Source organism: Anser brachyrhynchus, assembly GCF_964034855.1.
Source record: "Anser brachyrhynchus genome assembly, chromosome: 1".
Taxonomy (NCBI): domain Eukaryota; kingdom Metazoa; phylum Chordata; class Aves; order Anseriformes; family Anatidae; genus Anser; species Anser brachyrhynchus.
The window spans coordinates 20,119,497-20,147,208 of record NC_137694.1 but is presented as its reverse complement, the minus strand read 5'-3'; the positions used below and the strand labels follow the sequence as shown (position 1 = coordinate 20,147,208).

Here is a 27,712-nt window from a genome sequence, read left to right as displayed (position 1 = left end):
TCTTTTCACATACTACAGTCTGATTACATATTTATGATTACAATTAAATTATTCTCTGGTTGTCTTTAATCCTTTTTTTTTAAAAAAAAAAAAGGCAGTGTTGACTACCACTAGAAAATTGCAAATAAAATGTTTAATTTCAGAAACTGAGTTCACCATTTATAAATACACTAAAACATAGTAAATGCAAAATTAGATTAGGCATAGGTACAGTATTTTAACAAAGCTACAACTTTTCTAAAAGGTCATAGACAAATGATGACTTGTTTCCCAAAAAGTATTTAATGAAAACTGAAATGAGGAGATTAATCTTTCTAAAGTTAAAAAAACATTGGAGAACATTCCTTTCAAATTAAAATGCTGGCTATTCTTTTTCCCACCTTCTTTGAAGTTTTGAGGGCTCTATGTCCCATTTGCCTGATGGACTGTGACAGTTAAGAACCAACCCTACTACATAAAATTCTAAGCAGTGCACCGTATCCATAAGGCTATTACTGAAAATCAGAAGATCGGTTATTTCTGTATTAGGAGCTTTAAGATGGGCTGTTCTACACGACTGAAATTACTTTAGGAATAAGGGCTCAATTTTTACAATCAGGAACCTTATAGTTTCGATGCACTACAGATTAGAAGAGGTTTTAGAATGACATTACAGTCTTCATCAAAAATTCCTTGCTTTTTTTTTTTTGTACATGGCATTAAATAACAAGCATTGATTCATAAACTTGGATAAACCTTCCAAAGAGCTTTTATAAATAATGAGAATTTTTTTTTTTAGTTCATTTAAAATGTAAAACCTGAACAGGAGAAGCCAGGAAGGGAAGCTTTACTACAGACCGCTGGATAACCGATGTTCCATATCATCTCAAATTTAAGATTTGTTTTCAGATACTAAGTAAATAGTCTCCTGTAAAAACACCTTCGTCCATAATGCTTCTTAATCTTATAAGTACTTTCGGGCTTGCAGTTAAGAACATCACATAATAAAAAGATGGCTCGAACCCCATCTTTCATCTACAGCTTTCTTTCGACAACTACAAAAGCTGTTTTGTTGCAATTAAAGCAATGTTCAACTAAAATACAGTACCTGGTTTATGGTTTTTACATAATAATTGAATAAAAAACTACAGAATAGAACTGTTTACATCTTTTTTTTTTTTGCCATTCTATTAAAACAAATGACTGAGCTTTTTTAAAGTTCATTTACAATTATGGATTAAAACCTACATAACTGTATAATTTGACAAGACAGGCTATCTCTAGTATGAACTTTTAAAAAACATATATACAATATCTGGCCTGAAGTACTATGAATAAGGCACATGTAGACATATTGAAAGCTGAAAAAAAAAAGGAACTAAAATTTGGAATTATAGTCACTGATTAGATGTCATACATGGCCCCTATTGGAGCAATTTAACAATCCAAGTTACAGATAGTTAATATCCAGTGAGCAACAATAGATTTAGTCTAGCAGTTTGTTCATTATTTTCAATACTGGAAGTATATTAAAGGAAGATTCACTTTCAAAAAGATAAGTTTTTCAAAGTGTTCAATCATTAACCTTGACTGACTAAAGTTGTTGCTTTCATTGGATGTATTGAACAATCTCTCTGAAGGAACAATGCTTGGTGGGCAACCCAAGAACCTGACAGCCAATTTTGACAGTACTGGCCAAGATGACTTCTTAAAGTTCCAGTAAGTTAGAGGATCACAGTTATGCTCAAGCACTTCTTCCTCCAAGTAAGAAAGCACCATTTCTTCTGGTAACTTCGCTCTCTCTTTCAGGTCTTTCGTTTTCTTCATGTCACCCATGAGTGACCAAAGATTATCTTCCCCATATGAATTTGTAGATGGTGAACCTATATCACATCCATTGGAAACAGGTTTATCATCTTCTGAGGTAGAACTCATTATTTCCAGCTCCCTGATTAAGTCTTGTTTATATTGTTCAGCCTCCTCTTCTGTAAATAAGGATGTTTTATAGCGGGGATCCAGAAGCGTCGCAAAAATGTACCTTGGATCATGAAGTGTGGAGGACAATCTACTCACCATAGCCTCTTTCAAAGACTTCAGCATGGTATCTATGCCCATTGTTTCCTCAAATAGCATTTCTATTTTCCTGTTAAGTATGTGAATCATTGGAATCACCTGGCTTAAAGTAGACATGTGTGTACTCATCTCCCTACTTGCAGCTTCGAAAGGCTTGAGAGCATGACACACTGACTGCATAACTTCCCACTGATCACAGCTTATTAGCTCCCGAAAGCTGCACTCTATTGACATTTCATCAATTGCTCTTTTCTGTTCAATAAGACGTTCAAGCATATGAAATGATGTATTCCACTTGGATGGAACATCTTGTATAAGCTGATGCTGAGGCAACTCGTACTCTTTTTGCAGCTCAGCTAACTTCTCTTTTGCTTTTGCTGACCGATGAACACGTTCACAGATCTTTCTTGCAATACTAAGCAAATTCTGAACCATTCTCTGGCTTTTAATAGCCTCATTTACTATGACATTAACAGTGTGACTAAAACATTGTACACTTGAATGATCACCTTCATTTAAAGTTTTTTCTATGCTCTGATTATCAGTAACAGTAATCCCAATCTGAAGACCAATGGAAGTAATCCATGTTTCCCACCAATACTCTAACTGCTTTTGAATACTGATTCCATTGTAGTCACAATCAATCTGTGATACATTTAATAGTGCTGAACAATGGTAATCCTCACACTGTGGTCGAAATGAAGACTCAAACGTTACCCAATGAGCTGTAAGGGTTAGATATTCTCGTGTTTGGTTGCTCATCCATATTCCGGACGTAAAATGGATCACTCCACTTTCAGCTTCTTTAAGATGTGAAATAATTATTTGTTTTACATTATCATACATATTGGGAATTGCTGTCCTAGAAAAGTAAGATGGAGAAGGTAAAGAATACTGAGGTTGCAAGTATTCAAGCAGCCTGTTAAAGCCAATATTGTCTACAAAAGAATATGGCTGAAGGTCAAGTGCAATCATTTCAGCTACAAGACTTGTGATTTTTTTGGCAACTGGGTGAGAGTCACAAAATTTGTCATTGGTTTCATCAAAAGTTGAAGATGCTAATAATTCTGTGCTCAGTGGCATGTGATTATCCGTAGATGAGGATAATACAGTCTCTGAGACATCAGTTTTTAATACATTGTTATGAAACCGCTGCAAATGTCTAAGAAGGCAACTTGTGCCTAGATTTGTTGGCTTTTTCCCCCTACTTATTGTACGTCCACAGTGCATACATATTACTTTTGTTGAATCTGCAGAACAAATTGAAAAATGATTCCACAGTTTTGAGGTCTTCTTGCTAGTAACAGGAAATATAATTTGATTATCATGTGTAACCATCGTGGGCAAGTCAGTCAACTTTGAGGATGAACATTCTGCAGAAGCCAGAGTGGCATAAGGAGAATTTGCCAAACTAACATCAAGACAGCTCTTTTGGTTTCCAATTATATCGGGATGGCGTCTATATAGATGTCTCATCAAGCAGCTTGTGCCCACATCTCCTTTTTTACCACGACTTATCATACAACTGCAGTATCTACATACTGCTTTTAGACTGTCTGCAGGTGACAGTGAAAAGTGATGCCAGACTTCTGATTTAAGTCTTTTCATTATCCTTTTATTTTGCTGAAATACAGCAGTAGGTTCAAATATTAGCGGACCTAATCCCTCACACTGTTTCTCAGGTGAGGAAACAAAGGAGACTTCACCTATATCATCAGAAGATGACAGCATTGAGTCTTCCACTAGAGCATCTCCAGAAGAGAGGTTAGTATGGATCTCCTCAGAGATTCTGTCTGGAGAAGAACAAACAGAAGTTGGTTCTTTCATTAGTTTTCCAGGAGAGGATGACATAGAATTCAGATCACTATCCGAGGGTAGTAAAGAAGGCAACAGAGTTGGTGGTGCAGTGTAGAGAGGTGGTATGCTGGTACCACCTCCATTCTCTTGCAGGACAATGGAACGATGGGCTCTCCACATGTGTCTTATCAAACAACTTGTTCCCAGGTCTTTTCCATTTTTTCCTCTACTGAATTCATTCATGCAGTGGATGCAAACAGCTTTAGAATTATCTAGAGGTGATAAATAAAAGTGTTTCCAGACAGCAGATCTCCTCCTAGAACCCGATGTGCTCTTTGGAATTACAACAGTTTTTTCTGCTACGTTCTCCACAGTTTCATCATACTGGTTGTTGGGTAGCTGTGGAGATGACCCAACCATGACTTCTTCTTTGTTGCATTTTTCAGAAACTGAGAGATCTGCTATTTCTTCAGAAGAAACAATAGAAACAGATTCCTCAATTATTCGATCTGGAGATGGTATTTTAGAAGCCATTTTCTTGACCAGCTTTATAGGGGATAACATAGAGCTCAGATCTCCAACATCTGTGGACTGAGGAGGCAGTAACAATGTAGGTGAAGGAAAGGAGGATATACCTGGCATACTTCCATTTTCTTGGATTAGTACAGTAGGATGGGCTCTCCTCACATGCCTCATGAGACAACTTGTACTTAGGTCCTTTTCATTTTTACCCCGACTAAATTCTTTCATACAGTACATACATATTGCTTTAGTGCTATCTCTAGGAGATATAAAAAAATGGTTCCAAGCAGGTGACTTTTTTCTGGAGCTTATGTTTCTGCTAGAAAGAAGGCTTTGTGTCACAGCTTCCATTGCTACATCATACAGCGTACTACTATACTGAGAAAAAAGAGATCCATAATCATCTTCATTTTCTGTGGATAAATATTTGCTAGGGTTGTTACTAATGAAGTTCTTTTCTTTGTCTTCTTGTTCATCACTGCTGTCTGCATGTTTGAAATCATCTTGTTCTGTCTTTATATCCATTCGTTCTAGAGTACAGTTAATGGTGTCTTCCTCTTGCTCTACTTTTAAGTTATTGATTTTACCCAAGACAAAATTACCATCCATTTGGGGGCAACCTGAATTACTGTTTTCCATGCCTGACAAATTCTTCTTGCCAAGTCTTCATTTATTAATAAATATAGATAATTTAAAAAGATTATTTAAACTTTGATTAAAGTAATATATCTTGTATACTGAGTGCACAGACACAAATGTGTGTGTTAAAATAATCTCTGGTTTATGAATTCTGTATCCGTGTTGTACACAAGCAAATATGATTAGTCATAAGATTGCATTAAGAAATTATAGACTTAATTAATGGAATCTCATTTTTTTTTCCCAGGATCAGGACATTTCAGGTCATAGATGAATGTTCTCAAAGACAGCTACTGTTAAATGCTTCATGTTGTAGCCATAATCCTAAAGAATGAATGTTCTATTTTCTTGGTCAACGAAGCCATTCTGTTCATCTTGGTTGGACAACTCTGATTCCTTTGCACCATCTAGAAATAAAACAGTCAGAAGACAAAGTTGACTAACACATTCTAAATAACTATTGTAAACATCAGCTGAAAACATGCACTAGATGTTCTGTGTGTTTTTCTTCCCCACACTTTCTTTAAGGTAAAAAGAATTCAGCCAAGTTCTATTCACCTTCCCCTCCCCCCTAAAACAAAACAATTTATTCAATGAATCTATGGTGGGCAAATGCACATCTACACACACAGCACTGGGCCAACTTTGTCAAAATCTAGAGTCCAAGCATCACTTTTGTGTTTGCTTGTACATACATACACCTCACCCTACATCCTAATTCAACTGCTGTGTAATACATACGTACACACGCATATAATCCATACAGCCAACTATATCCATAGATACATATAGAAAGACAAGCAGGCATTTAGTCATGTTAGCAACAAAATATGCACTTAAGAACAAATGTAAGTGTCCTCTGGTACATGTGAACCCTTCACTGTTAACAGCTGTGTCTAAGAAAATACAATCTTTTGCAATAAACCTTTGTAAGGGTGTCCAGCATTTAGTTATACTCATCTCCGGTCCTCTGACATGGTCCACATGGTTATATTCACGCCATAATGCTCCCAAACAACACCATAGCGTAGAAACGAGCTACTTTTTGACTTTCAGGATTAAAAACTGAAATGCTTAGTTTAGGATAACCAGGCTATGCAAATGCTATATATACACACTGAGGTCACCCAATAGCAACAACATCACTCAGAAGCAAAGATATATACAGGTACATATGTTGCTGTCCAGCGCAGCACTACCAGCTCAAGTTCCCTATGTATCTAATCAGAGCAATCCCATTTACACCAAGACAGCTAATTTCCCTCATGGGCAAGGATTCCCCCCACCAACAATTCCAGTACAAAGAGCTGGTCTTGAAGATGCATATTTTTATATATATATATATATAAAAATCAATCACTAAGACTCAAAAAACAAACCCCCACCAGCCCCACACAAGCCCAAAGATGTCTGCTGTTGTCAGACCCTTCTTTTCTTGATATTTTTTTTTTTAACTACAGTTTTACCAGGATTCTAAATTTTGCCAAACCCTCACTTATTCTGTTGCATCATTAACATAGTTATTGATATCTTTATTAATGATGGCAAATGTTTTTTTCACCACACAGCCGATGCTACACTATCCAGTCCAATTTGTACAAAATGGATTTTATGGGACTTTCACCTTAGCTGAAGATCAAACACACACATTTAAATTGGATATTTTAAAATTCTTGCACAATTTTCATGTGTTACTCAAACACAAGGAGGATTTCAACAGACAAAAGGTAAGATTAGTCACAGCTACAAGACACGATACGTAGATCGAGGTTGTACTCGCACAGAGTTTTTTCCTTTGTGTCAAGACCAATGTCATATCAGCTTTGCAATTCTCTACGGTCTGTTTGCATGAGAGGTCAAAAAGAACAGCTAGGAACTCTGGTTTTCCGTGGATTTCAGACTTCTGTAAAACCTATTGTAGTAATAACATTCTCTCTTTTCCTATGCAGCAGAAGGGGCTGGGAAAAGGAGGAACAATCAGCTTATTACAACTATCTTAAGAAAAGGGAGATGGAGCCATCAAAACTTTCGCAAAGAGAAAAGCAGCCACTCTGCCTTTTCTGTGAAAGTTTTAGTGTTTCTGCTCTGCCTTTCTCAGGGGGAGGAAAGAAAAAGCACATGTATTCAGACACCAAAAGAGAACTCTAATTCTGGGAAAAGTAAAGGAAGAGACCTAAAGAAGAACCGTCTTACATTTCTAAGATCTATCTCACTATCACACTACCTGGTACTCTTCACAAGTTTGTAAAATTACATTTAAGAACAATCCCAGCAGCAGAGATTAAATTGACATCACTCAGTTTAATAATGACTGAAACTGAAGCTAGCAATCACACATGTTGATGATACGGAAGCAGGCGCATCTGGGATGAGGGAGACAGTGTATGATACTCAACATTTTGAATAGAAATCAAACAGGATTTTTATATTTTTCATCTGAATTTGGATCTATTTTTTGAATCTGGAACTTGTACTGCAAACATGCAAAATCATGAATATATACGAAATTGTTGTGACACAGGATCACAGAACAGAAAGGCTCACAAACCATTCACTCCGTGCAGAGCTTACAGAACATAAATTATGCATCAAGCACCAAGCTACAGCAAGCACATTACAAATCTTTAGCTAGATTCATAGAAAACAAGTATCCACCAGAAGCTGATGCTGATGAAGTAGAGCACAATTTCTTTGCCTCAGAACAGGTACTGGTATCTCTAGCTTGTATTTTTTTTTTTCCTCATACAAAAGAAATTACAACAAAAAACACAGTTCTAGGCTTTTAACAGATAAATCCATGTAGATACTTCACTTGTCCTGATAACCACTTACTGCTTAACACAGTTAAACATAAGGTAGCTGTAATGGGAAGATTTGGAAGACTGATAAAGGAGACCAACTGCAAGGTTCATAACAATAGCTTACTAGATTGACATACATTAACAATAAACATTGGCAATGGTTGGTTCTTAATCACTAGCAATCATTATCACTACATATTCAAACAGTTAGGTCCTAATCATCTTATCCTACATTAGCACTGAGTACACAATACCACTGAGATGATGCCAGGCAGTTAAACACTGATGGCTATGGTACCTGATGGTCTGATCATTTGCTGAAGCAGAGGTGGACAGGCAAGGCGGCTATTTAGACTCAAAGCAGGAATCATAATCACGGTGGTAGACATCTTTCTTCTCAAATGTTCCTTCCTGTTGCTTGTGGTTTCTAATGCTTGTCATCTCCTTTACCAAAAAAAGGGTGTGGTAAGCAATCCCATCTGCTCCTGGCATGACTTACTTCATTTTCTTTAGTACCAGAAACTGTTCTGGTTCCACCAGAAATCCTTACTGCTTATTCAGTACCCTTTGGTTTTATCTGAAGATTTTACTTCTTGAATTGTTGATTTACATGTTCTTCTGTCCCGTTTGTGCAATTAAACATGGCTCTCCGTTTGCAGCTATGTATTATTTCTATACTTATGCTTATCTGTGATGTAAAATGCTTTCATGATGTTAGGAGGGCTGGGCTATCAGCACTGTCACAAAGTACTTGTGTATTGTGGCTGGTTACACTACTGTAGTGTAGTTATATCTATGTTTAAGGCAAGAAGTAATTAGTTATATCCAGTCTAATTCATGTATGTGTTAGAGGTCTCTGCATAGTTTTCTGGACACAATTGCTGCCTTCTAGGTCTGCAGAACAGCTAAGATTATTAGATGAGATCAATTAGGGCTGCTATATCCCTTCCCAGGAAATCCTCAAAGTTGGATGCCCCTCGGAAAAAATACATGCAAAGTCTTCTATCTTCTTTCAAACACCTAAGTCTGATCTCTGTTACTTTGAGTGTTACTACATCAGACTGTAAAATTAAGCCAAACTCCCTCCCCTCAAACACCCCTGAGGGTATTTCAAACCAAATTTTCTTTAGAATATAGTCCTCAAGACTTGCAGGTGTAGAAAGAATCTCTGCCTCCCATGCCTATTCCTTGCAAGGATTGATCTGTTTTAAAAACAAACACAACACTCCATCCTATTTTAAAATTTTATAGTACCCTAGAATAAAGTATGAATTTGCTTATTACCACCTTAAGTAGCTTAATTGTCATTGGACACAAACTACTCAAAGTTAAGAACTGCTGTTAAACAAACAGGATATTCAAGGAGAAGGAAAATTTCTTCAAAGGTACAGAAGGCTACAGGCAATCAGCTCAAAATTAGAATGGATTTATGTCTTTGAAATCTCCTCAATTAAGAGTTCCCTTGCAACAAAAATCTTCAAAGAAAATAAATGGAAAGAAAATAAACTACAGAACAATTATCTACTTAAATTTGCTCTCAGACTATTAGTTCCTAAACGGCAGTAGACAGTCAGTGGCTTGCTGTGGTCAGAAGCCTGCAGAAACATTTTATAGGATTTTCCATTCAAAATTGGATTACTTAGAGTGTACAGTGGTTGACAAGAAATGTCACGAGAATGTCACTGATCCAAAGAGTGCCACATCAGACTGCCATGACCTGAAGAAATCACTACTGAAGGAAGGGGGGCAAAAAAAGAAAAACATTGGTGTCTTGGGATTGTGTTAATATGTCTACATGTTACTGTACAAAGAAGCATGAAAAATGTACAAGAACACTGAACTATGAGCAGATTATTTGTAAAGCAGACCATGCCCTGCAAGTTTAAAACAATTTCAGACTGAGTAGTCAGGTGCTAAATCATGGACTTGATTACGTTACAGAATGCAACTAACTGAAAGTAGTTGTCTAGAGAAAATAGTTTAAAACTACAAACTTCAAATTATTACTTAAGTGTGTAATGTAAATATAGACACGCATGCACCTGTAAAATGCAAGGGTAGAGGTTTCAAGAAAGATGCAAAAAGTGGAGGCAAAGTGAAAGCAAAACTATTTACTAGTTTCAAAGATCAAAAGCAGCGATAGATTTTTGGGAGTCGGAAATAGATAAAAATGTATTAAAAGCAATTTGAAGAAATGGATGGCAGTTTTGGAATAAATGGTGCTGATCTTGTTTATTTTTAGAAATGTACAGGCATCATCATTAAGAGTGTCAAGTAAAAAGAAAATCCTTAAAAGCATACAAGCAGTGAGGAGGAGACACTTTAATAAACTATTATTAGCTTACACTTCAATGCCAGGTACTATGCTAATTAAAGAATATTTGATTAATAAAAACAACAACTAACCAAAAACCCGTAAAAATAAGCAAACAAATCTTTATAAATGTATAGCCTAGAGAAACCTTACTGGCCTTCCATATTACAAACCCCTTGGAAGTAGGAAAACAAGAACAGCAAGAGATTTTTTTTCTACAGCAACTTACTCTGACAATCAGTCACAGCTCACCCATACATACAGTTTGCAAGATACTGAGTTTGCAAGACGTGGTATTAGAAGAGACTGCAAAATTAACATGTTAGTTATACTCTGCCAGGAGGTGGGTCCTACGCTCAGGTCTCACTGAAGTTCACAGGCACCTGCACAGACATACAAGCATGAACTAGTGGATGCAACTGAATAATTAGGATCAAAGTAGAGAAAGTTAGACTTAATGAAAGAAACAAGTTGTTCTGGACCTAATGATTTGTAGAGGATTGTTGGGAGAGAAAAAGAGAGGAAGTAAAGCTAGCTTTACTATTCCATTACCTTTCCAGACACCTGAAAGCTGGAGACTGCAGCTACTTCCTTTAATCCAGAATGTCTATGAGCTGCACTCCAAGTTACATTAACCCATAACTTCTGTGGTTTTATGAAGGTATTCTCTCCAGCTTGCAAAATACCCTCTCATGTCTGCAACCCCAAATGCTCCATCTGGACGCAAAAGAGTAAAGTGTGGAAATAGCACCATCGATGCTGCATATTGTTCCTTGTTGACAGGAATACTCTTCACCCTGACCTAATATTGAAACAGAATATAACAATTAGGACAAATAATATTATAAATTTTTATTAACTTCGTATCAAAGATATGAAGTTCACTTCAAATTTGTGTACTTCACAGAAACTATGTAAACAATAATCCAGTGTATGTTAATGTAATGGGAAACAATCACCAAATTCGTATCCAAATCAATTAAAAAAAAAAGTATAAACAGAAAAAAAATGATGGAAGCTATTACTCTTAAAAGCACTCTCTTTCTGGAGGAAAAGACAACCACCCTGTGGTCAAAACTGAAAGTATTTTTATTGGAAGTTTTAACAACGTATACTTTTCTTCTCTACTTTTATCTTTAAGATTGATATATGGAAGTAAGTAGTGAAAATATAACCTTTTTGAATATTCATAGAATCGTTTCATCTGGAAAAGACCTCTAAGCTTATCTAGTCTGACCTTTAACCTAGCACTGAGAAGTCCACCATTAAGCTGTGTCGCTAAGCTCTATGTCTACACATTTTTTGAGTACCTCCAGGGATGGTGACTCAGCTACTCTCCTTGGGCAGCTTGTCCAATGCCTCACAACCCTTTCAGTGAAGAAATTTCTCCTGATTTCCAACCTGAATCTCCCCTGGCACAACTTGAGCCCATTCCCTCTAGTCCTATCACTAGTTATGTGCGAGAAGAGGCCGACCCCCAGGTCCCCACACCTTCCTTTCAGGTAGCTGTAGAGAGCAATAAGGTCTCCCCTGAGCCTCCTCTTCTCCAGACACAACAACCCCAGTTCCTTCAGCCTCTCCTCACAGGACTTGTGTTCCAGACCCTTCACCAGCTTCACAGCCCTTCTCTGGACATGCTCCAGGGCCTTGATGTCCTCCTTGTAGTGAGGGGCCCAAAACTGAACACAGTACTTGAGGTGCAGCCTCACCAGAGCAGAATACAAGGGGATGATCACCTCCCTGGTCCTGCTGGCTACACTATTCCTGATACAAGCCAGGATGCTGTTGGCCTTCTTGGCCACCTGGGCACACTGCTGGCTCATGTTCAGCCAGCTACTGACCAATATCCCCAGGTCCCTTTCCACTGGGCAGCCTTCCAGCCCTGCTGAGAAATAGTAGTATCTAGGTTTAGCTCTTGTTCAGCCACAAGCTACTTGGTCTTGCAAAAGTCTAAATTTTTCCCTACATATCCCTACTCTACTTAGGATGCCTGTAATACTTTATCTTCCATCTTTCTTTTCTCTTCTGTCTATTCCACCATGAATTTCAAATTTTACAAAGTCACCTTATCACATGGCTCATCCATCAAGGTCTCATTCTCACTAAGGGTCTCTAAGTACTCAAGTACTCCAGATACAATTCTTTAAAAAAAGACAAATAATAATAATAAAGTTTTTGTAGATATTTTTGAAATTCTATTTTGGATTGAGACAAACATTTTGGTATAGAAAAATCCTATTATGTCCTACGGGACATTCACAGACAGTTTTATATGCCTGTGTAAATAAGAAAAGACTGTTTCAGCTCTCAGACTGCGGATGGTGTTGGGGAAAAAAACATGCAGTTAACTCCCAATTACTTCCCAAGACTGAGGATTTTCTGGGTGGGCAGCCAAGCGGGATGCGACACATAGGAGCTGTACCAGACTTGAAGGCAGGAACCAGGCAGCTCCTGCTGGACAGAACAGGGCAGCATCCTGGCAAAGCAGCTGATGCCCTTAACTCCCACATGCCTGAAGAGAAGAGAAGCCAGGACAATTCAAAGAGAAAGTAACATATCCAGAGCAGTGCACAAGGAGGGAGATGAAAATATGCTCCAGAAAGTCATGGGACAAAAGGTACATGCTCAGAGGCTCAGGATACAAGGCAGAAAGAATGAGAGCCCTCCAAGGAAGGTATGTGAGCTCCAGTGCTCCTGTGCTTCCTGTCCTGACACAAAACAGAGACCTCTGATTTCTCAGTGCATAAAGATCACTCATGCCTCTTCACATGGATAAAATCCTCAGTGCTTGGTGTAAGCTGAGGCCTAAATCAGTCATTCCACCCTGTCAGAGAAAAAACATGTTGTGGAGAGTCTTAACTATCATCATGAGAGCTGGGTACGCAACCCTAATTAGAAAGGCAAGAATTTACCTAAAGCACAGAGACTGAAAAGTTACAGAGACTATCAGCTACGTGTAAATACTCCCCCTTTACTTGCCTCCCACCCCACAAAACATTAAGCAATTTTACCGGGAATATGGATTATTTTACATTTAGCCTAATGATAGACCAGCTGGCATCAAGTCACATTTCTTGGTTTAGAAGTTTCTGGACTCCCTTCTCTCTCCCCTCTATTTTTCCTGCCACTACTAAATGCAAAGTAATGCACAAAGATAATAATCAGCAGCACAGCTCAGAATTGACACTTTTTGTCTCAGGCTCTTGCTAAAGGGACAGTGTCAAGTTAAAATCTAACCAGCACACAGAAGGCAGGTAACATTTCATGGAATGTCCATGGAACTCTGTTTACCCATCATTTTACAGATATTCCCTGAAACCTCGGGAAAGATTCAAGAAGTGGAACTCTGTTTCTGCCACAGCTCCCCCTGCCCCAGTTTTGTACATGTATCTCCATCGCAAACCCTAAATGATCTGCATCTCAGCGTAAGGGGAAAGATGTGAGCACCAGCTCCCCCTTCAAAGAACTATACCTGCTCTACACTGATGCATAAAAGATGTGAAAATAATTCATTAAAACAGCAAAGCTAAAGAACAAACAGTGTGAGTATGATAACAGACCAATGTTACAACCATTTTTTAAAATACTTCAAAATATACGTAAAGCAGAAATGAAGTAAGGTTTCATTCTCAAAAATAAAAAAGAAGTTCTTAATCTTCTTGTACCAGCATATCCTCAATCACACTACCTTTACAAAAGATAGGGATATTGTTTTTCTAATACTATACATTTGCTATTCATTATTTTTGAAGTCTGATATAAACGTGGGTGTTTGTGTTAGTGTGCACATTACTCACTTCCAGCTGATGTTAGTTCTTGCATCCCTGTTAAGCGCCCAGCCAGATTTGTTAAACATGCTCAGTACCCAAATATTTCATCTGACCTCAATGGCACAGGCTGACTGCTCAGCATGTTTCAGGATAAAACAAGCATCAGATATAGGCCAAAAATCAAACTGACTTATGGAAAACATCAGTCTTCGTCACATATTTGTCAATTTATTAAATATTCATCTATTTGAATACTCAGCCTCCATTACCTAGCTTTAAGCAACACCATGTTTTAAACACTATAAAGCCCATAGCACAGAAATCCATATTCCACAATTTCAAAAGGCATTTACTTCAAAAACAAAATAAAAACACACAGCTAAGACTAACAATAACAAAAACATCAAATTTCATCTCTGCCTAAACAATCCCATTCCAAATTTATATATAAAAAATAAATATCATCACCATGTTGTATGTACCACCATACATAATATTGCACATCACCACACACAGTAACACTACTTATACCTACAACCACCTGATATGCCTATAATTGTTGCTATTTTTTTTTTCCTTAGTGCACTAAAAATACCAATGGATCTCAAATGGGGCTATCTTCCTTCACATGTCCTTTGCTAACTTTCCATAGCTGCACACTATAAGAAAAAAGTAGGTGGTACATATGCTAATCATTTCTGTCACAGCTTTTACTATGAGATTGCTCATTAAAAAAAAAGACAGATTTGTCATGGTAAGTAAATTATGTCAATATTTGTCTATGATCCAAACTGTCTCTTGAGTTGAAGAACCTTCTTTCTCATTATCTGGTGTGATGCTACTGAAACAATGCTTTCAGGATCCATTTCTACGCTATTGTTCACACCTACCAAATGGCAGATCTGCCTGTCACTTGTTAAAATGCTGATGCTTTAAGTACTGATTTCAATAATTTTTTAACAGAATTTTCATAAGTCTTACGCATCAGTTCAATGTTGCTTCAAGAGAAAAAAAACAGATTTTGCTTCTCTTTTGATATTATCATTTGTATTTTTAGACAAATAAGTATTACATGCTAATAAAATGGGGTAATACTTAAACAATGCTAGGAGAAAGTTTCATTAAGAAAAAAAGTTTTTTTTTTTTTTTTTTAAACAGCTGAAGTATGAGCTGTTTAGCCTGTAGTATTTTTTAGTGTAGGACATCAAAGATGCTTTCAGTATCTCATGTTGTACAATTTTGGGCTGAGGGGAGGGAAGACGAATGAAGGTTCCAACAACAAAATACGGGGGTAAAACGCAGAAGATAAAATAAGAACAGAAGTAGGGAACATGCATCAGTATTATCGTGGAACAGGAAACAAAGCACAACCAAAAACATAGGAAAAAGAGATAAGTTCTGAAAGAATTAAAGACAAAAGACAAAACATTTATTCCGTGTTGCTAGAGAAGAGCAATCTGCTTTCAAAAAAGTGTCAGAAAATTCAAAGCAAAGCTCCTCCAACACTTCTTTCCCCCCAGGTGATCAATTTCTCTGTCTAGCCCATAGGACTCTACTCTTCTTCCTTCTGTGCAGTATACGGCTGAGAAAAAAAGTGAGATAGGATTAGGACAGTATTTTTTCTTTTTTTTTTTTTTTTTCTTCCTCCTGATGAATTTATCTTCTTATTTTGCAAGGTACATATGCTTTTGTTATATATTTTAAGATGTCTATCTTGAAGCCCAGCAAGAGAGAAACCTTAAGAACTTTAAGGACTATTCCAAAGAGTTAAAAATGAGACATCTGAAAGGGAGAAAACTGACAGTTACAAAGCTGAACAAGTAGAATAGCAGAGAATGAGAGAGAAGTTTGGAGATGTATGCCATGCCTAGAGTAGGGTAAGACTTCATGGAACTCTTGCTGAAAACATCTATCTAAGTATTAAGAGAAATAAAGCCTCACAAAATATAAATACAATCTTTAACAAAACATATAACTACCCATTAATGCAACTTTCTGTACATATTAATGCCAGTTAGCTACACGTCCTCAGATAGTTTCACTTGTGCTATGGAGAGGTTTTCCATTATTTACTTACATCCTATTTGTATACATGTAATAAGACACAGTACTATGTTTTTAACATACAGGTGTATCCTAGAACTGTTAGCTTCTGTGTATCAAGGCAGGTTAGTAAGAGGACACAATTCACAGTCCCTGAAAAGACAGAAAATATTTTCAAACAGTAGTTTACATACTTCATAAGGATTTTTACAGCCATGTTTAATCATTCTTTTGTCACAAAATTTTATTTCAAATCAAGTTACCCTAAATTGCAAATGCTTCTCTGAAGAAACATTTCTTCTCTGTAAAAACCTTCTTCTTCCTCAAATGACGATTTGAAGAAATACATCTAGTTTTTACTTGATGCAAAGAAAAACCCATCTACTTTACTAAGTATAACAGAAAATAACAATCACAATACCATCCAAGATAATTTTACAAGATGAGTTTAGAAGCTCACTGTTTTGCCAGTGAGCACAAGAACAGGAATAAGTCCCATAGCACATGCGGACATAGTTGACCATACCCATGATTGGGGTGAACTTTTTAAAGCTACTTTTAAGTATTTTTTGTCATTCAGTGTTTCTAAGGAAACTGTATGAACACCATTAGGAACTGACATATCCATCTGATATCCTGGTTTAAAAACCCAATAACTTCAACTCTGACCCTCTTAGAGCAGGCATTCCAATTCATAACATGGGGGAGAAGGAGAGAGAAGCGTGCAGAGGCCTCCCGTTCGCTTGCCAACCAGCCTGTGCCTAGCCTCCGCAACAAAGCGTCTTTTCCTCCTCAGCCTCTTTGCAGTTCTCTTTGCCTTCTTCCAGACAAGGTGATCCTTTGCTGCAAAGATGCAGCTGACACAAGCAAACCAGCCAGGAAAGCCGGCATTGTTTCCACTAGCACCACATTGAGCACTAGCAGGAAGTCCAAAAAGACACTCCTGTCCCTGGCAAACAAATAGCTTAGTCTTCTTCCCCCAAAAGAAATGGTTTATAGGAGAGCTATACTGCTGCCGTAGACTCAGATTTTAATTTGAGCAAACAGGATTTTGCTCAGGGAGCTAATGAGAAATACAATTATGAAAAGAATACAATTTTAATTAAAAATAAAGCTTTTTGTAGAACTTACCCTAACAAATGCAAAGCTTTAATTTCTGTAATGCAACCTGTAATTTAAATAAGTTTTACAGAATACAGATACGTGAGTGTTTTTTTCAGAGCACAATCTAAGACATTTTTAGTACAGGAGCAGGTAAAGAAAAACAGCCCCTGCTGTTTCCATTTGCTTAATTTCTACCATTACACAAAAGCCAAAATAATCATTTCAATAAACCCAATGTTTTGTAAGATATGCAAAAGGGAAATTAATAAAAACATTTAGAGAAAGGGGAAGGATGGGGAAGCTCCTTGTTCTTTATGAGCATCACTGTGTTTCCTGCCATAAACAGATTACAGTCTCCCCACAGCACACGAAATCACAGAGGGCAACTCCACGTTACTAGGAAGGGAAGAGAAGAAAGCATCCTCACTTCCTCCGATTTCCCAGCACCAAATGCAAACATACTGCCAATAGCATGGTTTGCCCATTGCTCGGCTCTCTGAAAGTTGGCCCACACTTCATTCAAGTGGCTACTGATGCAAGTCACAATAAACGAAAACCTTCCATGTAATGAGAATTACCCCATTGCCTTCTGTTTTCTCTTTCTGCCTGTGGATATCCTCCAACAGTGTTATCAGCATATCATGTTCCCACCTCTAATGCAGAAGAAAAAAGGAGAATAAGAGCAGTAAGAAGAAAATACAATATGATTGCCATCACCTATTTCAGCATGTCTTTGCAGTCAATAATTAAATTTCTTAAATAAGAAAGGCTGCCAGAAGCTAGGAGCCAAACGTTTGGCGGGAGCTCTAAATAGGCAGCATATTCAGAACTGCCCTTTTCCTCTCCACCTTCTCATGACACATCAAGGGATCTATGACATCCCTTTAATCAGGAACTAGATCTTCTTCAATGATCTAAACTGCACATAAAAGCTACTGCACTGAATATGTGCTCAAAGGCTATAATTCTTATACTGCATGTTAAAGGATGCAGAAGACCTGTAATATTTCCAACCTACTGAAACAAAATTTTAACATCTGGACAGATTAATACTTCCATCTTTGTTCTCAGGAAACTCTTCAGCTCTGTGTAAGTACCCATCCTTCTAAGAGTGCCTAATGAATCACTAATGAAGAAAACACCATCAACAAAAAAAACACTTGCGAAGTGCTAGCTCTCCAGGCCATGCTACTCAGCTCCGGGAACTAGTATGCAATAACTAATTCGTTCACAATATGCTGTATGGGGCAATCTGCAGCGGTAAATCACATCAGATATCACATATTGATATGCTGAAATGCAAACGAAAAGCAAAGTCAGCCTATGACTACCATGCCAGGAAGCAGAAATCTTTTTATGTGCAAGCTAATTTGGTAGAGCAGAAAAGCAATCCCCAGCAAATAGTAGTAAGAGACCGCTTAACACATTATATATTTGATATATTTTATGATCCCCAAAATAATCATGCAAAAGTGACTGCCTTCTATTAACACTTCACAAAATAAAGAAAAACAAACAAAGACTTTGTTGCAAGAAACTCAGACTATGCTGTATGAATGCTCTTTTAGGCCAACTAAAACTACCTACACTCTATTCCACAGTGTTCACAATATGAACTTCAAAGAACTACACAAATATGATAATATGTAGGTAATAGAATGTATATGCTTTTCTATTGGAGCTCATATTGGCATTTAACTTCTTTAAGAGTAACTACTTACAGATTTTATTATCTACCAGAACAATGCAGCTTACTTCAACTGGATTATAGTTCAAAAAATAGTGCTTGAAGATGCTAAGACAAGATACCAATTTTCAGTTGACAAGTAGTACTAAAGGGGATATTCTCATTGGAGGCTTTTAACCTTGAGGGCCACATTAGAAAGACACTTTAGGTAGAACTATAAAAAGCTACAGTGCTTGACATCATATAATGAAACAGTGCAAAGCATAAAATGACCCTTCGATGAGCGTATCGGGATTCATCGTCAAATACGTGAGTGAACTTTTGGATATTCTGGCAAAAGCAACATAGCCCCTTTTATCAGATTGCTTTACAGCGGTCAAAAACCGACTCGAGAGGGTGCTGCAAATGGTGACTACACTTTCCTGTTATTTGGCTGTGCTATTGGCTTGGAAAGCACTAATAATTAATTTTTGCTTATACTTCAACAGTGAAAGATCCACAAGCAGACTTAGTATGTAACAAAATTCCCCACATCTTCCGTATGTGTCACCTAGGAAAACTTTCCTTCAAGAAATGAATGTGAATCATACTTTTATTTTTCTTTTCCTATGGAAGCCAGAGTCTTGGATGACCCCACCAAGACTTTGTAGCTCAGTGTTCTACCTGTCTTAAACCTTTTGTCGACCTGTTGCTAACAGGCATGTTAGCCAATGATACAGACAGCTTAAAAGTTAAAAAAAAAAAAAAAAAAAAAAAAAAAACACAACAGTTCAAATCAAGGGAAGAGCATTATCTGAAACACTATACAACACTTATTGTTAGGCTACATATAAACATTAATATAAACGATTTTTTCATGCATGAAAATAATCTTACGCTTCCAAAAATCTTTACTCACAGCTCAAACTGAATATATAAAGAAAAAAACGTTTGTAACAAAAACCGTAAAGAAAATACCAAAGTTTATTCTATCTATGAAGATGCAAAAACATGAACAAAGCAAGTATAACTGGGTACAGGATGGATGTAGGGCATACAAGTTACTTCCCCCTTTTTTAAGGGGTAGTCTAGAGGGTAAGGATGTATATATAATCAGCTGTTACCACAGAGTAAAAGGTGCACCATAAATCATAAGCTGGTTACTATTATTGTAACACTGTAAAGATAGCCAGGCTTCTAAACTTATTTTTTAAATCTCAGATACTCACACAAGCTGCCTGCTAAATTACTAAATTCCATACAAGCTAATTTCTATATATGATTATTCATACGCTTCATCCATGGGCTTACTCTAAATTAATACTAATAACAACGATCACGCAAGACCCTAAACAAACAAACTGTCAATTAGTTCACTGAGGAAAAAAAAAAACAACTTACACATCTGTTCCACTGCATGCAGGAGGATTCATTTCAAGTTAAATACTTGTTACTCAAACTTAAAGATGATGATTGTATCTAAGGGAAAGAAGAAGGTAATTCTTTTTAATAGAATTTTTTAGTCACGTTAACTGTCACAGTGGCAAGTCACAGGATGTTTCAAGTTTAGGTCATAGCTCCAGGAGCTGCACTTATACGAATAGCTCTCCCCTTTTTTCAAGATCCCTAGTCTTCATAATTGTCAAGAAAAGTTAAACATTTTCAACTCTAGAGCACCAAAGCAAAAAATAATAATGACATTAAAAGTCATTTATTGTACACGTCTTGGTGTTGAACCATAGATTTTTTTATTTTTATTTTTTGGCTTAGAGGTGACTGTATGGCATTTCACTCTCTGGAATGAAAGAAACCAAGACAATATACTCACTTCACACTGAAGTGGTCAGAGCTACACTACATTTCAAGGTAGCTTGTAGGCACCTGTTAATGCACTACGGGATTCATCTGGCAGCTCATTATGCCTTCCTTTTGTGAGCTAAACACGCTGCTTACACACTGCACCCAGCATGTGTATTAACCAACATGCAATAACATGGGGTGAGCACAAGATTATCATTCCCCGTGTATAAGAAAGGAATGACTAAAAGTGGAGCACATTAAGTCAGATATTTTGGCTTAGAACCAAAACCCGCCAAAACAGTCCAACACAGGACACATTTTTGAAGTTTTGCTTCTTTAGCCCCACTGACTACACAGACCTGAGCATCTTTGTGCCAGAGTACCCCCCTGGCTGTTTCACTGCCCCAGTGCATTAAAAAACACCAGGACATCTTTTTGCTATATTTGAAAATCCAGTACGGCAACTTCTGCTCAAAATCTGAACACAAAAAAAAAAAAAAAGCTGGATTCTGCAGTTTAATGGCCACGAAGATGCTTTGTCCTTTTCTTCTAAGGATGATATGGACCAAGCATCAACAGGGTTTAAGCCAGCAAAGCACTTTTCCCAACAGTCAATGCTTCCTGCACATGTTCAGATCGTTAGACAGAAACACATGCCTACAGATTTATATTTCTTGGTAAGCAGAACACCTCTCAGAGGAAGGAAAGTCCTGATTGCTTGCTTACTGTGCATTAGCAGATGAATTACACGTAACCTCTTTTACTGACATTTTCCATTTAAAAATACCTCCATACTCCCTATTAAGCAAGTGAAAACATCTCCAGAGCTCTGTGGCCAGCTAATTTGATTGTTAAGAAGAGACACTTCGGCTGTCCCTTCTACAGCAAACATTTAAATACTGTACACGAGGTGGAAAGTGTCAGCCAAGGTGACCAGGACCCACCCCATTCCCAAGGCTCATCAGACAGGGTTAGGGAACTCTCCAGAGATGTGGATTCAGCTCCTCAGGGCAAAGAAGGGAAGCTAACCTGGCTCTCCCACATTCCTTGCAAGTGCCACTGCCATCATGCTACAGGCAAGAAAGGGTACAAATAACGTGTCTTTATCCTTCCTCATATCTTTAAAAAAAACAAAAAACAAACACCCCCTTCCCCTCTCATTCTTTCATTTGTTAAAGATGCCTGTAATACAGTTTCAAGCTGGGTCAAACATTTCATTAAATTCAAATTAATATTTGGGTTCTCTTCATTGTTTCTTCTAGCAAAAAGAACAACAAAGAAAAAGTCATTGTAGCTGGATCTGATCTTTTCTGTGCACAGAACACAAATTTAGAAAACCGCACACAGAACCACAGCAACAGGTAGACAGCATAATTATTGAAATGTTAATGAAATGAAGACAGTTGAGGCAAAACCAGCACAAATTCTTTGATCACTGTCATACAAGACAATTACTAGTATATTATTAACTTCAAATACGTTTTTCCATACATTTTGTATAGAATTGCAAAGAAGTATTTCTAGAATATATCACATGGGCCAAAACATGCCTGTTTTCAGCCATAAGCTTCAGGCTATTGACTACTGAAATCCAGAACTGGCTTTTGTATTAGATGTACAGAAAATCAGAGCACTTGCAGCTTCAATGACTCCACCACACCAAAGGAAAAATACACCTGTATGGCAGGTATGTTATATATATAGTGACTGCAAACTACCAGGCATGACTTGAAAAAATGAAATATTCAACAAGCTTTCAGAAAGCCATAAAAATGAAGTAGCAAACCCCTAAACCTTCAACGAATGATTGTTTGTTGCTTTGTCATTACAAAGCAAAGTGGGAGGGGAAAGAGGACAGAGACAGTAGGCAAGTGTGCAGTAGTGGCTAAAGAGCACACAGCTTCCAAGTTTAAATAAAGATAATGGTAATACTTCTTATGTCAACATCCACTGAAAATTAGTATTACACAGGTTACAGGAAAGACTGATGCTGCACTCTCTAACACGTTGTTCAATATCAAAAATTCACAATTTGTTCTGAATGATTACATTTGAACAGAAATGAGGACCTTAAAAAACAGGGTCCTTTCCTGCTTTTATTTTAACAGACCATCACATTATGCTCTGCCTCATCACAAAAGAAACAAAACTCTGTTACCGTGTTTAAACTATTTATCACTACATAATTTAGGATAGCAGTTTCTACACTTTGGGAAAAAAATTATAAAAGTTTTAATTGTTCTTCATCCTTCTTCTGTGTGCTTAAGATTCCATATTTCACTTAAAAGGTACCTTTAGGCCACAGAAACTACAGCATTTTTTCAGCAACTGGATGAAATTAAACAATCTCACAGTTGAGAAATGCTGACGGAAATTGATGATGCCAGTAGCAAACACAAAATAAGCAGCCGAAGCTGTACAGAAAACAATGTCCTTTTGCCACATGCAAGAGGACACCTTTCTGTGAAGCCTATTTGGAAAGCGTGCACCAGAACAGCAAACATCATGCAAATCAAATTTGTTTCTGATGATACTAATAAAAATACTTAAACTCTCCTCATTTAAGAGAAAGTCAAATAATGATGAATTAAACACTATGGCCTACGCTGCGAAATCCACAACTAAACTGTCTATAACAGTGCTTCCTACCTAAAAGTAAGTTAATATACATGTATAATCGTATTTATTTGCATAAAGCAGATTTTAATTGTACATTACAATGGCAAGCCCATAACACGATATGCTCCTTTCGAAGATGAGAACTCCTGCAAATGAAAGGCAAGCCTCAAAAGACAGGATTTACAAAATGTTCCCTTATAGAGACTCTATGGTGAACAGTGGTAAAATGTAGCTAAGTGTTCAGAGATATGGCCCAAAACATTTGCATTCCTTAATTTAAAATTTCTCAGAGCCACAAACAAATCTCAACGCAATTACTACAGTTAGGGTTGTAGAAAATTTGAATCAAACAACTTCCAAGAAAAAGGGAAGGGGTAAAAAGATACAGCAGGCTCAAAGGCCACATAAAATAGCAACTATTCCTTACGGCCCAAGAGTTTGCCAGGACTTCCTCCGGCAATATCTAGTTCTTAAGAATTGATGGATAGAATGATATAATTCGTTCTGCATTACGTATAAGACGTTAAGACATAGAAATATTAAATAAACATCTGTGGAATTCAGCTGCCCTCTTACATTCCCAAATTATAAGTTTTAGTGATGTACTGTGCATGCTAAAGTAGCTCCCCCCCTTCCCTAACCAGCCATGACCCCACGATACCGGCTGTTCTGCAAACACAATTCTCGCTCAGGATATTTGCAGTCTATGTTTAAGGTGTGCCAGAACAACCAAACAGAAACAGAGGCCATAGCACGCCAGGTACCAGTAGCACAGCGCTACTCTTAAGCTGATCACCTTCTAGCCTTCCACCACTGCAGGCTTGGACTTTCACCTTACCATTGGGGATGCTGCATCCACATGAATTTTGCTTGACACAGAGTACCAGTAAATGATGACAGGTGTTAGAAAGTACAAATGTTTAGGAAACACTTTCCTCTGAGATGCTTAGTTGAGTTATTTCATTTCACATATTCTCAATCAATTCTTAATCCAGAGAACTTCTACAGCATGAATTCCTCAACATCTGTTGAAGTAGGAAGACACCAGCAACACTGTAAATCCCAAAGGACAGAGATATCCGAAGATAGAGGAACTTGCAGCTCCTTGACTGTTGGTCCCGTCTGTAGCAGATAGCACTCATTTCTAAGAGTCCACAAAAGGATTCCTCCTGCTTTTAACAGACAATAAAGTGACAGAAGATTTCTTTCCTCCCCCAAACCAAACTCCATAGTAAATAATAACAAGAAAGCCCCTGCCCAGCATTTGCATAGGACTTTTAAAAGCAAGTTGGTATCTTGGGGATGCTTGATAAAGTCTTCCAGGCTTCACTACCCCCAGCACACACTCCACAAATGTCCCCCCCCAAAGGGTGCCTGTGTTTGAAGGGAAATGGTGCATTCCTGAAGGTAACCTTCAGAAGGAAACAACTATGTTCCCTCTCTTTAAAAGCAAAACATGCACATACACCATGGGCCATGCGGAAGACAGCACACAAGGAAAGCCTGAGGAGTATGTTTATGTTACAGGGGCTTGAAAGACTTTCTCTGCTTGGCTTACAGTTGCAGCATGACAGCTCATGCTGAATTCCTGAAACCTCTCAAAGATACACCCCAGAAACAGCACACAGCCGCTTCTAACACAGAAGCGCCAGGGAGAAGAATGGGGGAGAGCAGACCTTCTACGCTGCAAAGCCAAATGCTTAAATTTCACGATAATACACGGAATCGTTATTAAAGCAAAACAGGCCTTTGACTGTTTTAACTTCTCTGGGATTAATAAGTGTTTTTACGCTTTTAGCAGACCGCATGTGCAGCAGACAGCTCCAGCGCGCACGGCACCCTCCAGCACCCGGTGAGCACCGTAGCACAACCGGTGCCTGCTGTCAGCAGCTGTCTCGGTGCAGCCCTAGGAGTTACAGAAGACATTTTTAAACAAAACCACGGCCCCCAAAGTGAAAAAAAGCGGGGAGCAGAGCAGTTCAGCCCTGCAGCCTCTCCACACACACCTCCCCTGAGCCAACACCGGCTCTGCCGAGGAAGGACGGGGTTGCAAACTTCACAGGAAGAGATGCGCTGTTTACACCGCCGCCGAAGCCAGCGGCGGACGCCTCCCCGGTCCCGGGGGGGGGACATCTCCTGGGACTGCCCGGCCTTTTCGGCCCCGGGGCCCCGCGGGCGAAGCCCTGGCGGAGGAGCCCTCCTGCAGCCCACACGCCCTCCGGGATGGGGACGGCGGCGGCGGCCACATGGCGGGGCCCCGGCCCGGTGCGAGCGGGGACCGAGCCCCACCGGGTGCCGCCGGCCCAGTCCGGCCCGGCCCAGCCCGCACACAAAGCCGGCCGCCTCCGGCCCCCCCCAGCCGCCGAGCCCCCGGGGAGCGGCGACCCCCGGCGCAGCCCCCGCCCGGCGGAGCCCCCTCCCAGGGCCTCGCAGACAATGGAGCCCGCACCGCGGGCCTAGTCCCCGGCTTCCTGCGCCGCCCCGCCGCCGCCACACGCCCCCTGCCCGGCCTGGCGGCGCTGTCCCGCGGGCGCTCCCGGCCGGGACGGGGTGGGGGGGGCACCGGCACCGCCGCCGCCGCCGGGCCCGGGGCGCGGAGCTACGGCGCGCAGGCACCGGCACCGGGCGGCGGAGGGGAGCGGGGCGGGGAGAGCCGGCCCGCCCCGGCCGGCCCAGCCCGGCCCCCTCCCGGTGCCGGAACGGGGCCACTCACCTCCCCGGGCGGCCGCCGCAGGGGAAGCCGGAGGTCGCCGCTGCCGCCGCCGCCCGGCCGGGCCCGAAGGGGTTAAAAGGAAGGGCCGGGCGGGCCCGTCCCATTCATTAGCCGGGCGCTTTGTCTCCAGCCGCCGCCGCCGCCGCCGCGGCGCTCAGCAGCCTGCCCCGGCTCGGCCGCCACAGGGCGCGCTGCGCAGGCGCCGGGCTCCGAGGGGCGGCACCGCGGCCGCCGCCGCCGCCCGCCCGCCCGCCCGCCGAGCGGCGGCACGCACGACGCACAACATGTCACCGCGCCGCAAAATGGCCGCCCCCGCGCGGGTGGCGGCGGTGGCGGGGCGGCTGCGAAGGCGGCGGGGCCGGGGCCGCGGCCGTGTCTGCTGCCTGCGCCTGGCGGGGGGTTTGGATCGGAGCTCCTGTGTGGCCACCGCAAGGAGAGGCGTTCGGGATCGATGGTGCCTGTGGTGTCGGTTCCTGCTGGCTTGGGATCCTAGCGCTCTCCTGGATGAAGCTTCTGCGGTTCTGGTGTCTGGTTGTTGCTGGCTTGCTGCCTTCCGTGGCTGGGAAGGATCGGTGAAGGTCCCCAGGTGGACCGAGTGACCCACGCTTTTTGTTCGGGGCAGGGGGCAAAGTGGGGTGGGTGCTGGTTTTTAATGTATGGAGAGCGGGGTGAAGGCATGGTCTGGTGAGGCTTTCGCATTTGTTGTCAGATTCCTGGTGGCAGTCATAGGCATCTGTTACTTTGACTTCAGCGTCATCCGTCACGACAACTCGCATCTTACCTTTGGCAGGAGAAAAGCAGTAGCACCACTGATGGTAAAATCCTTTTTTGTTGTTGTTGTTCTGTTTTTTAAAGCAATGCTATGTTTTAAATTGAGACAGTGTTTAGAGAGAGAAATCTATTTTCTTCATATTTAAGCAAGTATCTCTTTCTTGATCTGAACTATCTTCATCAGTTAACTGATTTTTTTTTTAAATGAACAAATTGAGGCAATAATGTCTTAGTGGATATATGTCTGCATATGGGGGGGAACAGCTGATCTTTTTTCAATTTGAAATAGTGGAGCTTTTGATCATTTTTCTTCACTCTTTGTATGTCTTCTGTAGTATTTGCGCAGCCTTCTAAGTGAGTGTTGCTGGTCAGCATAAAGTAAATGATCTGTTATAGTTAGTGCTTCCTTGGGAAATCTCTTGCAAAGTTCATACGCTACTCAGACTTGAAATAAAGTAGGTATTAGAGTGCGTGCTGACAGTCCTTCTTCATTCCATAGTATAACTTTTTAACTTATGTTTTTGCAGTTGAGCTGCTACTATAGAAAATTGAGGCCAAGTAACTTTGAGGCCAAAGTAATTTGAGACAAAGTTACTCTAGCTTGCCCAGTTTCCACTGTTATAAGAATGCATTTATATGGATACAGCTGCCTAAAAACAGAGTTTGGTCTTGGCCAGGTCTGTCAGACTCTGTAACAGACATGTGGGGGCTTAGCTAAGAAGGCTCTATCACCAGTCTCTTGACTAGCAATCATGGTGATTATTTAACATGCAATAATAACAAATGGAAATATATCATCTCAAAAAGCATCTCTTAGAGAACTATAAAATTGTAACAACATGTTGAACATTACTTGGAATTATAGTTACTCTCACCGCACAATGGAAGGCATAACAACATAAGAATATGTGACAACTTCTTTTTTGTAATAGTTATCACTTTCAAGAGTTTTCAATTTGTAGTTGAAAATTGTACAGTAAAATTAAAAAGAATGAAAATTCATTTTGTACTTTCCCACTGCACATTCCTTATTCTGTACACATTTTTCTGAATGTCTTCATTTTTTTCATACATCCTATTATGAAAACTTCAGTAACAGTT

At 39.6% G+C, this 27,712-nt stretch overlaps 1 protein-coding gene across 6 annotated transcripts; it reads right to left on the bottom strand.

Moving 5' to 3' along the window:
* Positions 1-115: 115 nt before the first annotated feature.
* ZBED4 (zinc finger BED-type containing 4) lies at positions 116-26,033 on the bottom strand. Of its 6 annotated transcripts, none has more exons than XM_080569147.1 (3): positions 25,841-26,024; positions 20,110-20,187; positions 116-5,417 (listed from the first exon to the last, which is right to left on the bottom strand). In XM_080569147.1, exon 3 carries the CDS (start codon positions 5,008-5,010, stop codon positions 1,492-1,494), a length of 3,519 nt encoding a protein of 1,172 aa, XP_080425273.1. In that variant the 5' UTR covers positions 5,011-5,417; positions 20,110-20,187; positions 25,841-26,024; the 3' UTR covers positions 116-1,491. The 6 variants fall into 6 exon arrangements, with proteins under 6 accessions (XP_080425273.1, XP_080425270.1, XP_080425269.1 ...); XM_080569144.1 differs by lacking the exon at positions 20,110-20,187 and adding an exon at positions 10,678-10,927; XM_080569143.1 differs by lacking the exons at positions 20,110-20,187; positions 25,841-26,024 and adding exons at positions 8,110-8,255; positions 10,678-10,927.
* Positions 26,034-27,712: the final 1,679 nt, after the last annotated feature.